Source organism: Olea europaea, chromosome 19, assembly GCF_002742605.1.
Source record: "Olea europaea var. sylvestris chromosome 19, O_europaea_v1, whole genome shotgun sequence".
Classification (NCBI taxonomy): Eukaryota; Viridiplantae; Streptophyta; class Magnoliopsida; order Lamiales; family Oleaceae; genus Olea; species Olea europaea.
The window spans coordinates 4,187,686-4,206,033 of record NC_036255.1 but is presented as its reverse complement, the minus strand read 5'-3'; the positions used below and the strand labels follow the sequence as shown (position 1 = coordinate 4,206,033).

At 34.8% G+C, this 18,348-nt stretch overlaps 1 protein-coding gene across 1 annotated transcript; it reads left to right on the top strand.

The window, feature by feature from the left end:
* The first annotated feature begins 4,487 nt into the window (after positions 1-4,487).
* On the top strand, positions 4,488-11,978 carry LOC111368560 (DNA-directed RNA polymerase II subunit RPB2). Its single transcript, XM_022989874.1, has 19 exons — positions 4,488-4,877; positions 5,504-5,725; positions 5,821-6,111; positions 6,196-6,393; positions 6,771-6,835; positions 6,928-7,014; positions 7,100-7,220; positions 7,314-7,358; positions 7,448-7,585; positions 7,699-7,771; positions 8,001-8,077; positions 8,179-8,286; positions 8,368-8,484; positions 8,741-8,896; positions 8,966-9,070; positions 9,174-9,299; positions 9,379-9,456; positions 9,546-10,748; positions 11,286-11,978. Exons 1-19 carry the CDS (start codon positions 4,635-4,637, stop codon positions 11,403-11,405), a joined length of 3,573 nt encoding a protein of 1,190 aa, XP_022845642.1. The 5' UTR covers positions 4,488-4,634; the 3' UTR covers positions 11,406-11,978.
* The last annotated feature ends 6,370 nt before the right edge of the window (positions 11,979-18,348 follow it).

Sequence of the window (18,348 nt, the reverse complement as noted above, 5' to 3'; positions counted from 1 at the left end):
GGGATGACGAAGATGGGAGATGGGGTCCGCATCCGAAAGTCAATAATAGTCGGAGAGAGACACATACGGGAATATAAAAATTAGGAAAATTACAGTTGAGAGCCTCAACTTACAAACATAGATACTAGATTGCCAACTTATTATTTTGGCGATTGCAATTACCAATCTTTCATTGTTTTAAGCATTTAGCACCCGAGTCCCGGACAACTTAGTCCCTATTTGATGAGAATTAAAATTAAAATTTTTATAAATTTTGATAGAAGTTGATGAAATGCGTAATTAAAAAATGTGAGACCTATAAAATATATAATTAAAATTAATTATTGACTTTGATTTAAATTTAAATTTGTACAAAACAAGGACTTAATCTTTATGTTCGATTAAAAAAATAAAAATAAAATTTAAGAATAAAGGTAAAGTTGTAATCTTAACATAAAAATTGAGCTTTCAATTTAAAAAAAAAAAAAAAGAAGAAGATAGAAATAGAATAGTCATCTTGAGAGTTGAGACCTAAATATTACGAAAATGAAAGTCTAGGGATTGAATCTACCAAAATAATTAGATTGAAGACCTACTTAATGTATTTTTAATAAAATATAAAATATTTCGATTATTATAAGTGGAAGAATAGAAGAGTTGTTTGTTATCGAAGAATTGTGGGTACAACTTTTTTTTATTCTTTCTTCTTTTTCCTTTTTTTTTTCATTTGCTTGTTTGGTACGGTCCGCACATCGTTAGTGTTCAACAGGATATTATCGTACGTCAATTTCTAACTGTTTCTAAAGAGATTTTCTTTTGTAACATGGCCATTTGTTATTAAAAAAAAAGAAAAAAAGGTTAAACCCTAACCTTAAGGGTCCCCTACCACGCCTATCCTGAAGTATCGTGAGAGAGGTAAATCGCAGATTATACCTCCAAAGGTACAGGGTGGAAGGCTGCTTGTACACTTACACTTACCCAATAGTCAAATCCATATTTCAGGATTCGAACCCTTGACGCAGCAGCTTCAAGTAAAGCTGAATTTCTCTACCCTCCTCTTTTACCACTTGGAGATGTGCCCTGAGGGCAAAATATCATGAATACATGGCCATTTGTTATTTATGAGATTTTTGTTGGTGTTAGGCCATCTCTAGCTCTGACCAAATTTTAGACCATTTTGTACCAAAATTTATATTAAACTAAAATTTATTTTCAATCATTATATCAAAACTGATACCAAATGAATAGTATTTTATTATTTTATTTATTTTTTCGTTTTTTTGACAATGCATTTATTTTAAAAAATTATTTATTTATTTATTTTATAACTATAGAAATTACTAAATCATAATTATGTTAAATTAACAAATATATTGAATTATTATTGATTGTTAAATTATTCACATGTTTTATATATTATGTTAAATTGACGAAAATAATTGATTATTATTAATTTATTATAAACAATTACGTTAAATTTACGAAAATAATTACTAAATTAAAAAATCCTTAACTATTATTGATTATATAATTAAAAACAATAAACTTTAATAATATAATTAATAATGTAATTATTATTATTATCATCATCATCATCATCATCATCATCATCATCATCGAACAAAAATTACAAAATTACCTTTGACCATTATTTTTGAAAAATGAATGGCAAAACGGACATTGTACCTTTGGTGGAAAAAATAGTGCAATGAACAATGTTGCACCAAATATGATGCAAACGGTTGGAGAGCCTTTTGCGCCAAATTTTGGTGCAAAATAAATTCCATTGGAAATGCCCTTAATTGATAGAACGATGATCTCTGTGCCAACTTATGTTATGTTCTCTCTAGTAAAAATTAAAACAAGTCATTATTTTGAAAAAAAAATTTGAATAGTAATTTTTAAGCGAATACGTGATTAAAAAGTAGAAAACGTTTTTAAATTTACGTGAATATTTTATTGTATGAATGTATGATTAAAAATGAGCATGTAGAAAAAAAAGTTTTCAAATAATGATTGTCAAACAAGGAATAAAAATTTACAATTTAAATTAAAGTGAACAATTAATTTTTATCATATAATTCATGAAATCCAAAAAAATTAATCATATCACCTTCAAAATCTATTAAAAATTTGATTTTAATCTCCAGCAAATAATAATTATATTGTGATGCTATGACACAAGACTTCTAATAGTAACTTTGTTCTACTTTCTCTCATCACCCTCAGAGTCCAAACACTATTTGTGGCTCATGTCTTTCCCACCTAACATACTCATATATTTATACAAGTTGACTGACTTAATTATCGGAGTTCGTAGCGCCACATTGGAGAAGGCCACATGCTTTTAACGATTTGTCCAAGGGTGTGGGAATCATACGCGTAAATGTGAATGAGGGCGGGATCTATTGCTCACATCACCCTGTGTAGATATCGAGGTCAATATAAACTATATTTTTGGATTGTCTTTAATGATTAATATAATCTATTTTTTTTTAACTCCTTATCATTTTAATTAATTGTCACATTGGATAAATCTTTAGATGAAAATCACCGTTAAAAATATGAATAACGCCTTCAAAATTGACTTAAATAGTCCCCAAATTTATATATTAAAATGTAAAATTTCATTGTTAACATAGATGAGGGAGATATAAAATATAGAAAAATCAATCAGAAGATCGATATTTCACAATTTCGATAGCAATATTAAGAATATACTGACAACACAAATAATTTTCATTATTCGACTTAACACGACTCTCTAAAGTAAGATGTGTCTTGTGAGATGATTCTATACCTCTTCATCAACAATCATTGATAGTCCAACCTCCATTTACTTATTATGACTCTAGATGCAAGGAGCAAGTTTGAGAAGAAAAGGAAATATAGCTCATGTTTGAAAGGGATTAAAATCTGAATTTTAATTTAAATTAAAGTCAATAATTAATTTTAATCGTATATTTTATAGATTTCACAATTTTTTTAATCAAATATTTTATCAATTTTTATCAAAATTTATTAAAAATTTGATTTTAATCATGGCTTATTCATCATTTTCGAGTATTTATGAAGAATTTTCAATTAAATTAATTAATTAGGGACATTTGACAAAACATCTAAGTGACATCCATGAAATACTGATCATTAGACATACGAACAAAATCTAGGGTCATAATGCATTAGCCGCCTCACGAGGTGTATATAAGTGGGTTAAATTAATCGTTACTAAGTTGAAAATTAAATCAATCAAACACGTTTAATTAACAATTTTCATAAGATGTAAATTTCACGTTAGCAATTAAATGCACCCAATATGAAGTTTGGTGGCTATCGATTAATTTAACCCACTTATATACACCTCGTGAGGCGGCTAATGCATTATGACCCTAGATTTTGTTCGTATGTCTAATGATCAGGATTTCATTGTACTTATCTATTTTTTATTGGTGGGTTAATAAGAGGTAGACGATAGCTAAGAGAGAGAAAAAGAGAGTGGATTACCTGAAAAATAAAATCTTACCCTTCCTAAAGAAAATAATTTCTTTGATTTTGGTAAAAAAAAATTGCTATGTGACCAAAAGTAGAAAAATATTTTTCCATAGAAAAAAGTCAATCAAACAGTACAAAAGTAAAAATTTAGATGGAAAAAATACATTTTTCATGAAAAATATTAGTAATCAAACGCACCATTAGTGACACCATAACCACCTAATTTGATTTTGTTTTAATATAGCCACTCCATTTTATACTTAGCCCTTGTTTGATTTTTATTCTTTGAAAAAAAATAAATACTTAAACAATATTTTGATATCATTTTAATCACACATTCTTCAATAAAATAATATTCCATACAAATTCAAATTTTTTCATTATTTTTTAACCTTACATTTACATCAATACACTATTCAAAATTCATTCTAATTAAAAGAATGAGGCTCAAACAAGGGCTTAATGTCATTATGATCATTTAATTTTTTTTATATCATTATAGTCGCACAATTTCATAAAACGTTTCATCATGACCAACCAATTTTTATTTTACAATTTTCACGAATTTTAAAAAGGTAAAAATGGTAACTTTGCATTATATCTATAATATAAATTAAAAAAAATTATCTTAAAAACATTTTTTCAAATATCAGTTTTTATTTATTTTATTTTATTTTTCTAAGTAACATTTTTTTAAACTAAATTTTTAATTTTATTTACTTTAAAAAAAAAAACTTATATTATTCTAAGTAACTTTTTTTTAAAAAAATACGTTTTTATTTTATTTTCTTAAGTAAATTTTGAAAATAAGTTTTTATTTTATTTTTTATGAACTTTTTAAAATAAGGTTTATTTTATTTTATTTTTTTAAAAAATTATTATATATACAATGCAAAGTTCTGGTTAAATGAAAATTGAGTGATCATAATTAAATAAAATTAAATTGAGTTATCATAATGATATTAAGTATATATCATAATGATATATATATATATAATTGCCACACCCCATCGCTTCTCGTTCCTCGATACTTCTCGTAGGTTTCTTTCTCCTCCACTCTAGCAGAACATATTGGAGACAAACCCCGAGATTGTGAATCTATACATCCAGGGTTTGACTTTAGTGTTGAGCTGAATTGAATTAACTAATTAATCAAATCAAGCATGGACATGGAGGAAGAGTATTACGATCAGTCGTACGATGACGACGAGGAGGAGATAACACAGGAAGACGCGTGGACGGTGATCAGCGCCTACTTTGAGGAGAAGGGTTTGGTGCGTCAGCAGCTCGACTCATTCGATGAGTTTATTCAGAACACGATGCAAGAAATCGTAGATGAGTCCGCTGACATTGAAATCCGACCCGAATCCCAGCACAACCCCGGTCACCAGCCTGACTTCGCCGAGGTCTATTGACTAATGATATTAATCTGTTGAAGATTTTGAGTAACTAGTTAACCGATTATAATTTCTTGGGCTTGGAATGGGATTTTAGGGTTATGTTGAGGATAAATTGGAATTGGAGTGTCTGAAGGGTTTGTTGTATAGCTGGTCGGTTGGGATAATTACTGTTGAACATTTTCAGTGTTATTTAATTACTCGAAATTTCTAAGGTTTATATGTGTTCAGTAGAGAATTGGAGGGTGTTTGAGAAACCCTAACGGAAGAGAGAACACAATGGAAAGAATGAATTTTGAGATGACCTTCCTGCTAGATACAGGGCTTCTGGTTAGTTATTTTGTAACCTAGTAAATCTGGAGAATTTGAGCGGAAGGGTACCTGAACATTTCCACATTTTGATTCCCAAAAATGATATCGAGAAGGAAATGTTATTGGCTCCTTGACCTTGGGACTGGAGCATCTATTTTAAACAAGAAACATCTGTGTCCCTGTGTGCAAAGCACTTTTAAATTTGAGAATGTTACACAATTCAGTGATCTCTCTGTCATTAAATCTTAATTTTGTTAATTATTTGATGACAAGCACACAAGGACTGAAGCATCTAACTCTTTATTGTTGCTTAATTTTTGCAGACAATTTATAAGATTGGCTTTGGTCAGATATACCTAAGTAAGCCCATGATGACAGAATCAGATGGAGAAACAGCAACGTTGTTTCCTAAGGCTGCAAGGTTGAGGAATTTGACATATTCAGCTCCCTTGTATGTTGATGTCACGAAGAGAGTTATCAAGAAAGGTCATGATGGTGAAGAAGTTACTGAGACTCAGGATTTCACCAAAGTCTTTATTGGGAAGGTAAATTGTGGCAGCTTACAAAGTTATTCTGTGAGAACAATTATGGATTGAGCTCGCAGTTGCATTTATAACTTCTTATCTGTTTTGTTTTATAGGTTCCTATAATGCTGCGTTCTAGTTACTGTACGTTATTTCAAAATTCAGAAAAGGATTTGACAGAGCTCGGAGAGTGTCCATATGACCAAGGTGGTTATTTCATCATCAATGGAAGTGAGAAGGTGCTAATTGCTCAGGAGAAGATGAGCACCAACCATGTATATGTGTTTAAAAAGAGGCAACCAAATAAGTATGCTTATGTGGCAGAAGTCCGGTCTATGGCAGAGACTCAAAACAGGCCACCCAGTACGATGTTTGTCAGGATGCTTTCTCGGACTAGTGCCAAAGGGGTAATGATCATCACTAGGCAGAAGCTAAGTCTTCCTTTTGTAGACGTGGACACTTAGTATGATTGAAATTTATGTGTAATGCAGGGTTCATCTGGCCAATATATTCGTGCTACACTTCCATACATTCGTACAGAGATACCTATTATTATTGTGTTCCGAGCCTTAGGATTTGTTGCTGATAAAGATATTCTGGAGCATATCTGTTATGATTTTGCTGATACCCAAATGATGGAATTGTTGCGGCCCTCCTTGGAAGAAGCATTTGTGATACAAAATCAACAGGTACACATCTGATATTTATCATTATCTGCATGATCCAAAGTTTTTTTGAGTGCCTTCTTTGATAATGTGGAACTTTTAAGCTGCAAAGGTCCATCTCCATGCAATTAAACGAGACAGTTTGTTTGACATAAATGTATATTTGATTTACAAAGCATAGACAAAACAACCTTCTAAATAAGGATTTGTATGATATTTTCCACCGAATCAGTGTAATATTTAACATGTACCATTTGAATCAGTTACTGAAAATGTCTATTTGTAAAGTAGTTTTAGCCTGTCATCATAATCTTGTTTAATAGGGCCTACAGCTTTTTACTCATACCATATCTCTCTCTTCAGCCATATAAATAGTTGTGATGTGATGTAATATGCTGCAGGTTGCTCTAGATTACATTGGAAAAAGAGGATCCACTGTTGGTGTCACCAGGGAGAAGAGGATCAAGTATGCGTTACTGAAATTACATGACTTGGCTATATGTCGTTCATCTGCATGTACTTCTTGAGATATTTGCATCTTTTCATCTACTTATGCAGGTATGCAAAAGAGATTCTTCAAAAGGAAATGCTTCCTCATGTTGGGGTTGGGGAATACTGTGAGACAAAAAAAGCTTATTATTTTGGGTAAGTCTTCTTTCTCCTACTTGGAGTGCATGTTTTCCTGGAGTGATGGTGATAACGGAATAATGTATATTACTGCTCCTACTAGGTATATTATTCACCGGCTTCTGCTGTGTGCTCTTGGCCGAAGGGCAGAGGATGATAGAGATCACTACGGCAATAAGAGACTGGATCTTGCTGGTCCTTTGCTCGGTGGCCTATTTCGAATGGTCTGTTGTTGGTTGATACATATTGGTGGTTGTTTGACTATCAGAAAAGAATCAATACTCATTTGAATTTTGGGCTTCTATCTATGAATGCAGCTATTCCGAAAGTTGACCAGGGATGTAAGAGCTTATGTTCAGAAGGTTGTTTCCCATGCCAAGTCTTTTCATGATATATATTTGTGGTTATTATGCTTTGGATTTTTGCATAGCTGATTTCCATGTACATGTAGTGTGTTGATAATGGAAAAGATGTAAATTTGCAATTTGCAATAAAAGCAAAAACTATTACCAGTGGTCTTAAATACTCGCTTGCTACTGGCAACTGGGGACAAGCAAATGCAGCAGGTACAAGAGCTGGAGTTTCACAGGTTGGGTCGTAAACCAATCATCTATCTGATTGTTTAAAATGTAGTTCTCTTCATTTTTTGTTATTTTAAGTTCATTTCATAGAGGAGTAATTAGGTTGAATGACATATCGAAGGTGTTGAATCGCTTGACATATGCCTCAACTTTGTCGCACTTGCGAAGACTCAATTCTCCCATTGGCCGTGAAGGTATTTGTCTTTTGTACTTCCATTCTTCATCTTATGTGAGGGTGAAGTTAAATTTTGGTCAATTACTTATAGGACTTATTGGGGGCTCCTTTTTTTTTTTGCTCGACTTCTCTTCCAAACACCCCACGTACACTTAGAAACAAGAATTGTGCAAATGCAGCTTGAACGGATGCACATTTTAAGCTGAATGTTTTGCTTCTTAATGCTTGTTGCTGGTGCATTTTTCCAGGAAAACTGGCAAAACCTAGGCAGTTGCACAATTCACAGTGGGGAATGATGTGCCCTGCAGAAACACCTGAAGGACAAGTGGGTGCAATTTGCTTTCTGGTTTCATTTTCAGGCTATACTTAGTTTATATGCTTTTCCAATTTAATTTATTACTTTTCCCTTTTGTGCTATATCATCAGGCATGTGGACTGGTGAAGAATCTTGCACTGATGGTCTATATAACGGTCGGTTCAGCCGCATACCCAATTTTAGAATTTTTGGAAGAATGGGGTACCGAGAACTTTGAGGTGAAAAGCTTTTAATTTCATTCAGAAACTGAAGTATCTGTTTGATTCTTATGTACATCCTCACGTTTTGCCTAAATTTAGGAAATCTCACCAGCCGTGATTCCACAAGCAACAAAAATCTTTGTGAATGGGTGTTGGGTTGGTATTCATCGTGACCCTGACATGTTGGTGAAAACTCTAAGACGTCTGAGAAGACGTGTAAGGATATGTTTCTCATTTTATTTTTTCTAGGAATTTCTCTTCTATGTCACAATATTCTTTAGCATGTATGATGTTCCATTTTTTGCTCTGTTTAGTTTTTTATGTTTTCCTGTGTGCGCAATCATTACTTTCTTAATTTGGTTCTACTGGAGTAGTTCATGTTTTGCTCATTAGGCCATTCACGTGAATATAAGTAGTTCGCGATGTGAGTATTATTGCCTGACTGCTTTTGGGATGGTTGCTATATGGACAGGTGGACGTGAATACTGAGGTTGGGGTTGTTCGAGATATTCGTCTGAAAGAATTGAGGATCTATACTGACTATGGCCGCTGCAGTCGTCCGTTGTTTATTGTGGAAAAACAAAGGCTTCTCATAAAAAAGAAGGATATTCAAGCCTTGCAACAAAGAGTATGTTCCTAGATTTTCTTGACACATCTTTTGCACTTGGGTTTGATGTCCTTTGTGTTGTGTTTCCAGGAATCCCTGGATGAGGGTGGCTGGCACGACCTTGTTGCGAAGGGCTTTATCGAATATATAGACACCGAAGAAGAAGAAACAACTATGATTTCCATGACAATAAATGTGAGTAGTTTAAAATCCTGATGCAATTAAGTGTAATATATCCGTGTTTGGAGCACGAATATTAAGCTTTTATGATTTGCTGAAACGCTGCTATTTGTTTTAGGATCTTGTGAGTGCGAGGCTAAATCCAAAGGAGGCTTATTCAGATACCTATACTCATTGTGAGATTCACCCATCTTTGATATTGGGTGTTTGTGCTTCAATCATACCCTTCCCAGATCATAATCAGGTGACCTAATTTTGCCAATGGACTAGTGTCTTCAAGATTTCATGCTCCTGATGTCTTAACATTATTTTTTGCCTTCCAGTCTCCTCGTAACACGTATCAATCAGCTATGGGCAAGCAAGCAATGGGTATTTATGTTACTAACTACCAATTTCGAATGGTATGGGATTTGATTGTTCTCTCTCTTCATATTTGGCTTCCTCCTGTGGTGCTATATTGAGTTAACTTATGCCCCTCTTTCTCTATCAGGACACTTTGGCTTATGTTCTCTACTATCCTCAAAAACCTCTTGTTACTACTCGAGCTATGGAGCACTTGCATTTTAGGCAGCTACCTGCTGGCATCAATGCCATTGTTGCCATTGCTTGCTATTCTGGATATAATCAAGAAGATTCTGTCATTATGAATCAGTCATCAATTGACCGTGGATTCTTTCGATCTCTGTTTTTCCGATCATATAGGGATGAGGAGAAGAAGATGGGGACACTGGTTAAAGAAGATTTTGGACGTCCAGATCGAACTAATACAATGGGAATGCGGCATGGTTCTTATGATAAGTTGGATGATGATGGCCTTGCTCCTCCAGGAACAAGAGTTTCAGGTGAGGATGTGATCATTGGAAAGACCACTCCCATAACTCCAGATGATGCACAAGGGCAAGCGGCCCGTTACACTAAGCGTGATCACAGCACGAGTTTGCGCCACAGTGAAACTGGGATGGTGGATCAGGTTTTGCTGACAACAAACGCTGATGGGTTGCGATTTGTCAAAGTGAGGGTGAGATCAGTTCGAATTCCTCAAATTGGAGACAAGTTTAGCAGCAGGCATGGTCAGAAGGGAACAGTTGGTATGACATACACACAAGAAGATATGCCATGGACTGTGGAAGGCATCACTCCTGACATCATTGTGAATCCCCATGCTATTCCTTCTCGCATGACGATTGGTCAGCTTATTGAGTGTGTCATGGGGAAAGTTGCAGCGCATATGGGAAAGGAAGGAGATGCTACTCCTTTTACTGATGTTACCGTGGACAATATCAGCAAAGCTCTTCACAAATGTGGGTACCAGATGCGAGGTTTCGAGACCATGTACAATGGTCATACAGGCAGGCAACTTACAGCTATGATATTCCTTGGCCCCACTTACTACCAGAGGTTGAAGCACATGGTGGATGACAAAATCCATTCCCGTGGCAGAGGCCCCGTACAAATCCTCACAAGGCAACCTGCTGAGGGACGGTCCCGTGATGGTGGTCTCCGATTTGGAGAGATGGAACGAGACTGCATGATTGCACATGGTGCTGCTCACTTTCTGAAGGAAAGGTTGTTTGACCAGAGTGATGCCTACAGGGTTCACGTTTGTGAGCGTTGTGGATTGATTGCTATTGCAAATCTCAAGAAGAATTCATTTGAGTGCAGAGGATGCAAAAACAAAACTGATATTGTTCAGGTACGTATTTGTAAACCATTTTCATCCTTTACAAGGCCCTTCTCCCTGTACATGTTGTGCATTTGGTAGGAACTAGGAAGAAAGAAATAGGTGGATATGAAGTGAGAGGGAAGTGTTTCTACCCCGTTTTCCGTCCAGCTCAGTCGTAATGTTGATTCCCCACCTTTGTTCGGAATTATCAATGTATAGTAGGATGGAACAAATTTTCAGAGATTTTCAAGTGGATATGTGGTGGTAGCTTCCACCATGTACCATTTAGAAAAAAAAAATTCTATTTCAAATTTACTCTCTGTCTGTTTCTCATGCCCCTTGGAATATTCTACACAAAAAAAAAAAAAAAAAAAAAAAAAAAAAAAAAAAGAAAAAAAGAAAAGAAAAGCTTTCTGATTTCTGCTCCGACCCTTCATCCGAATTTATTCCTCATGCCAGACACCCCCTATTTGTGCAGTATTTACCTCGTCTTTAGGGGACTTCTATGTGAAATTATGTTTGGTTTATCCTTGACATTTTTGGACTATGAACAATTTTTTTATGCAGGTTCACATTCCGTATGCTTGTAAGCTACTTTTCCAGGAGCTAATGTCCATGGCTATAGCTCCAAGAATGCTCACTAAAGATATCAAACAGTCCAAAGAGCGAAAGAAGAAAGGAGCTTGATGTGCTTGGCCCGAGAAATTTGCACCCAAGCAGACTTCCTGACCACCTCATCAAGCTATGGATCCAAGTTTTGTTTTCTTAAGCATATGGAGTCAATTTTCCTTTTTTGGATATATAGATATATATTAAGTTATTCACTGAAATAACACAAAAGAAGGCCGAGGAGAAGAGAAGCAGGCTAGATGGCTACTTTTCCCTAATGTGCAGTTGTAAACTGAAGTCCTTGTTTTGTATTTGTGTTCTCCAGAAGTTGCTTGCTGTGATATTGAAGCCCCATTGCAGCTCTTGATGCCTCGTTTTGGGTTTGAATAGCTGTCTGCTTGTGTGATGAATAGCCGTCTCCGTAACTTGCTCCTGAGGTGTAACATAAATCACTTGCTCTGTTTTCGACCCTAAGAAGCTGAGAAAGAATGATTATCCTAGTTTTAACAATATGTCAGTGTTTACATTGCAATATAGGCTTGTTCAGAAGCATGTGGACAATTGACTGGATGAGTAATGACATTTTTTATTTAGTAGTATAATCTTGTATTTCAGTTGATTTTCTATTTGATTAAACGGTGTAACAGCCAACTCTCTCTCTCTCTCTCTCCGTTTTTTTTTTTTTTTTTTTTTCCGCCCCCCCCCTTTTTTTTTTTTTTTTTTTTTTCCGTCACGCTGATGCATGATAAAACTTCACTTCCCTCTATTATTGTTAGTTTAAGATGGAAATGGCATGTTTCAAGTTTCTGCATTTTTCAAATACCCCTTTAAAGTTGATTATCAACTCAACCTAATGTGGTATTTGTTGACATGAATTATATTTTCAAAGCATCTTATGCATTACAGAAAGCTAGATATAATCTCCTGTTCAAAGTAGACAGAATAAAAGTTTCTTATGTTGATGTGGTAATAGAATTTTAATTTTAACTCTTTGCAATAATCATATATTCAAAGAATCATATATGTTTCTATGTCACATCAGTACTAAAAAGTTTTTATCATGCTCACTGGGTGCAAGAGATTAAGTTTTTGTTTGAGCCTTATTTTTTTATCAAAATATATTTTTCAACTGTGATTTGATATCATTTTAACCGCACATTTTTCAATAAAATAATATTATACGTAAATTCAAAATTTTTTCTTATTTTTTAATCATACATTTCTCTTTGTAACATTATTTGAAAATTCATTTTTTTTTTTTTTTTAAGAAAATGGGGTTCAAACAACTCCTAATTCTACGTAGGAGAGTATCTTTAAATTTAAAGAGCGAAAATTTTTATGCACTTTTATAAAACTATTTATTTTGACTTTTTATTTTGCTTTTCTTATGAAATATTTGCTGATTTTTTTTCATATTTTATTTAACATAATTTCTAATGTCAATCATCAATCAATTTTGATGTGATTTGAATAGTTTAAGAATTAGAGTATTGAAATTTATGACTTATTAAATAAAATCATTGTGTATTAAAAGTAAATAGTGAATTTGGCTTTCCAAATTTGGATATTTAAATTCACACTCTATTTTAAAAAAGTTAAAATAGAGGTTTTGAAGCAGTGCCAGAATCTTAGGTTGCGGGAAGTGATTATGAAAAAATTTATTGTATTTTAAACAGTCAAATGATAGAGTGACATGTAAAATTATATCAACTATTATGTCAAGTATTCTGACACTGTACTAGGATTGAATTATGAATCAAAAATCAATTTAAATGAATTCTAAAAGAATATCAATAAACTCCTGGAACTATTTTGAACTTGTTCATTTATGACATGGTAAAAGGCGAAACAAATCTATAAAGAAAAACAATTACATTATCATTGTTAAATCTTTTTTTTTTCTTTTCTTTTTTGTGAAAAATTATAAAATTGAAAAATAAAACAAGAGTCCAGTCAAAAACCATGTCTGACAAAAAAATGCAGCTATAGACTGATGATGCAAAACGCTATGCTGCATGTGATGAACGGGAAAGCGAAATGGAACCGACTACCTAGAAATTAACAGAAGTTATTAGGCGTGGACTCCATTATGAGTAATTAACAAAAGAATGATACTACTCGTATATAATTATTTATATGTTGATGTACAGAAAAAGAGAAAAAACAGTTCAAAAAAGGAGAGAGAGATAAAAATGAAGAGAATGAAGTTAGTTAAATTTTAATATAATGTCATGTCATCAATTATTATATAATTATGTCCATCTAGCATTAGTCAATATTCATCGTGAAAAAATTTTATTTCTATTTTTTTTATAGAATTTGTTGCTAGGTTAATAATTTTTGTCACGTCGACAAAGCTTGAAAAGCTTACTTATAGGTAAATAAATGTATTTTAAAATAATAGAAGATGTAAAATGAAACTGATAGTCGTACACCATGCTAGCCCCCTCGCATGAGAGGAAATCCACCATGAATAAAAAAAAAATTGGGAATCTTCACTATTATAGGAGAGTTGTATACCATGCATGGTGTACACCAAGTACAATTCAACGTAATATTTACTTATAGAATAATAAATTTTCTACTTAAAATAATAATAATAATAATAATTAATTAAGTTTTAAAAAAAGAAAAGTACTTTTCTAAAGTGTTAACATTTATAGCAGTGGATTATTGTAAAAGATTATTTTTCTGTTTCGGCTTCTAGAAATTCTCAGCCCGAAGCCAGTGTTTCTATCACACCTCATTCATATAGATAACTATCCATTAATCTGGCCCCCCGGGGAATATCCGAGTTGGTGGAACAATTGCATTGGTGGGCTCACAAACCTAGCGTGGAGAGTTCGATTCATGGAAGGCAGCATCTTGGAAGGGGGATTTATCTCGAAGGCAAGGTGCTGGAAGGCAGTGACGAGAGCTTTCTTAGGGGAAGGAGTATAAGCCATGCAGGAATTTGGGAGCCAATAAGGACACAACCCGCGATTAACTTTCTCAAGCTAATAAGGGGCCGGAGGCTTGAGGTCCAGGAGTTAGTCTGGCGAAGCTGAGAGACCTGGGTATAAAAAAAAAAAAAAAAAAAAAAAACTATCCATTAGTCTGTGTGGGAGTGAAGTTGTGCACTTGAGACATTGATGAAAGAAGATCCAGGTTGTAAGCAACATTTTCAATTCTCTCCATAATAGAAAATGGACCAATGTTGAAGACACAGCATATATACCCATCATCAGACCCTGCCCAACCACGTAATCAAATGTTATTAAAAATCCCCCAACCTCCCTAATATGAAATCTCTCTCAGAAATCCCACTAAACCCCACCGTCTCTCCTAAATTCATCCTAGAAACCTAAGAATCTCAGTTCTGGTACGTATATTTCAACTTCATGTTTCATTGTACGCGTAAATTTACAAAATAATTACAAGGTCATGCTTTTAAATGTTAAAGAGGAACTGGTTTGAAGATATAGACCATCTAGCATCATCGTTTGTGGTTGATCCAAGATTTGCTTAGATCCCTTTTCTTCATTCTTTTTATTTGTTGGGCGCGTTTTGGAATCATTTGATTTTCCACCTATAATTCTGTATTAAAGAACTCAACAAGTTTTTGCATTTAATTAAAAGTTAAAAGTTTGATTGGCCTGTATTTTAGGATATGATAAAGCAAGACCTAAGCTCTAAGCAGAGCTTGATGCAGCACCAATAGATAAAATTAATGAAGAAAGTGAAAATCAATTAATCAGGAAGAAGAAATCAGGGGAATGGATGGAAGAAGAAGAAAATAGGGGAAGGGGAAGAAGAATGGGAAAGAGGGGGGATTTCGCCACAAGCCACCAAAATATTATTCATTCATCAACTGAAAAATTACAATGTAAAATAAATTTAAATAGTAATGCAAACCTTAACGAGACTGGGCTCGAGATCATACAAGTCCAATTCTCTAAATAAGAGTCCAAGATAATAAATAAAGTTTAACTAGAAAATAAAATAAATAAATATCGGACATCCTCATCAAATCTCTTGGGGTGGGAGAAAACTCGACCCTGTCAAGTGGATATATCACTATAAGCTGCAGTCAATCTCCCAACCATAAGCTAAGTGGCTGGGCTAGAACCTTCCGACGTTTGTAGAAATGTGTCAATGGAGGTCTAAATCTGGTGTTCTCACCAACCCCCTTGAGTGGACGAGCGGCAATCTGGACCAAGAAAGATCCTGTTGACTTCGATAAAGTTCCAATAAAATTGGATCCAATTGTTGTAGTCTCTCTGAAGATCCATGTACAGTCAGAATTTGGTCGATCAACCCAATGAACAAGGAAGCGCTGAATCTCTCCATCATTAGTTAACACAAATTTCTCATCTAAAATAGCATCAATTTTATCTTTGTATGCTGTGAGAGGTGGTAGTGGGTTAGAAGTGACTAAAAAATCAAGATCAAGATCCACAAAAGGAGGTAACAGGGGATTATCTAAGGGAATAAAATGGCCTTTATAAGTAACTAAATCCTCAACATTGAAAGTAGAGTGCTAATCAAGGTGTGGTGAGATGTCAACAACGTATGCATATGGGCCAACTTGCTTTAAAATTTTATAAGGACCAACACTACGGACTTGCAATTTGGAGGCGGGTCCATGTAGACGCCGCTCTGGCCTAATGCGGACCATAACGTAATCCCCAATGTTAAACTCATGCAAATCGGCTTGGAGTTTATATTTTTCATTACTGGTTTCAAGTTATTTATTGATCTCAATATGCAAATTACGAAGATGTTGTGCAAATGCTTCTGCGGTCACTGACACTCTAGCCTATGGAAACATAGGAATGAGATCTAACGGTTTCTTAGGCTTATACCTGTGAACAGTTTTAAATAGACTCATACCTAATGAACAATTCATGGAACTGTTATACGCAATTTGAGCTATAGAAAGGATCAAATCCCAATTTCGAAGATTTTTTTGGACTCGGCATCGTAACAAATTACCAAGACTACGATTAACTACTTCAATTTGACCATCAGTTGTAGAAAATTTCAATTTGGTAACCATCTTTTGTCACAAAGTTCTCCAAAAATGGCTACTGAAACGAACGTCCTTATCGGACACAATGGTCTTAGGAAGCCCATACAATTTGACAATCTCATTAAAGAACAATATGGCAAGCTTGGACGCATCTAAGGTCTTACTACAGGGGATAAAATGGGCCATTTTCGAGAATCGATCGACAACCACAAAAATAGAATCATGTTTCTTTGGGGTGCGTGGAAGTCCTAACACAAATTTCATACTAACATCTTGCCAAGGACAATTGGGGACGGGGAAAGGAGTGTATAGGCCTGTGTTTTGCCTCTTCTGTTTGGCCAATTGACAAGTGTTACGTGTACTAACGATCTTAGCCACATCTTTCTTCAAACTAGGCCAATAGAACTGGCGTTCAACTTCCTCTATAGTCTTATCATGCCCAAAGTGATCGACTAAACTTCCTGTATGAATTTCCCACACTATGAAATCCCGCACTGAAGTTCGAGGGATGGGCAATTTATTGGCTCTAAAAAGGTAGTCCTCCTCAAGTCGAAAACCATATGTGGTATCCAGCTGCCCACCTTGCAAATTAAAAAAAGATATCCTTAAAATTAGGACACGCCTTGTAATCTTCCTTTAGCCTTTCAAAACCAATGACCTTTATGATCATGATCGACAAAAGGAAGACATGATGACTTAAAGCATCAGCTGCTTGGTTCTCCATCCCCTTCTTATGTTTTAAGACAAACGAATAAGTCTGCAAATATTCAATCCAATGATCATGTTTAGAGCTCAATCTTTTCTGGGAGTTGAGGTAACGGAGGGCCTCGTGATCCGAATAAAGAACAAACTCCTAGGGTAAAAAATAGTGGAGCCAATAGCGCAAAGCCTAGACAACCACATACAATTCCTTATCATAACTCGAATACCGTTGTTTGGCCTCATTTAACTTCTCGCTGAAGTAGGCAATAAGGTGACGATTCTGACTCAGGATTCTGCCTATACCCGTCTTGGAAGCATCACACTCGACCTCAAAGACTTTGGAAAAATCGGGAAGACGCATGACAAGAGCCTCTATCATTCGGTTCTTGACCAACTTAAAGACCTTAGCCGCTTCTTATGTCCAATGAAACTCTCATTTCTTTATGCACTCCGTAATAGCCATTATAATGGTGATAAACCCCTTAATAAAGCGACGGTAAAATGTAGTTAAGCCGTGAAAGCTCCTGACGTCATGAAAAGTCTTAGGTTCAGACCAGTCAAGAATCGCCTGAATCTTGGCAGGGTCAGCAGATACCCCCGTCAAAGAGACAATGAATCCTAGGAAAATGACTGTATCGGTGAAGAAAGAGCACTTCTTGACGTTAGTATACAGATTAGTTGCATGTAGGGTAGAACAAACTTGTGTTAGATGGTCACGGTGTTACTCCTTAGTCTTACTATAGATGAGAATATCATCAAAGTAGACAACAAGAAACTTACCAATGAAAAGGTTGAAGAGTTTATGTCATTACTCGCATAAAGGTGCTCGGCGCGTTGCTTAGCTCAAAAGGCATGATCATCCATTCATAAAGACCATCTTTCTTTTTAAAGGTGGTCTTCCACTCATTACCTGGACGGATTTTAATCTGATGGAATCCACTCTTCAGATCAATCTTCGAAAAGATTGTAGCACCAACCATCATATTTAGCAAATCGTCAAGTCTAGGAATAGGAAAATGATACTTTACCTTGATCCTATTAATGGCACGACTATCCACACACATTCTCCAAGAACCATCCTTTTTAGGGGTCAACAGGGCGAAAACTGTACAAGGGCTTAAACTCTCACGAATGAACCCCTTTTGAAGGAGTTCATCTACTTTCCTTTGGAGTTCGGCGTGCTCGGTAGGATTCATCCTATAATGAGGCAAATTTGGAAAGGATACCCTAGGGACGAAATCTATGCCATGCTGAATGTCCCACAGGGAAGGTAATTCTTCAGGTAGGTCCTCCAGGAATACATCCCAA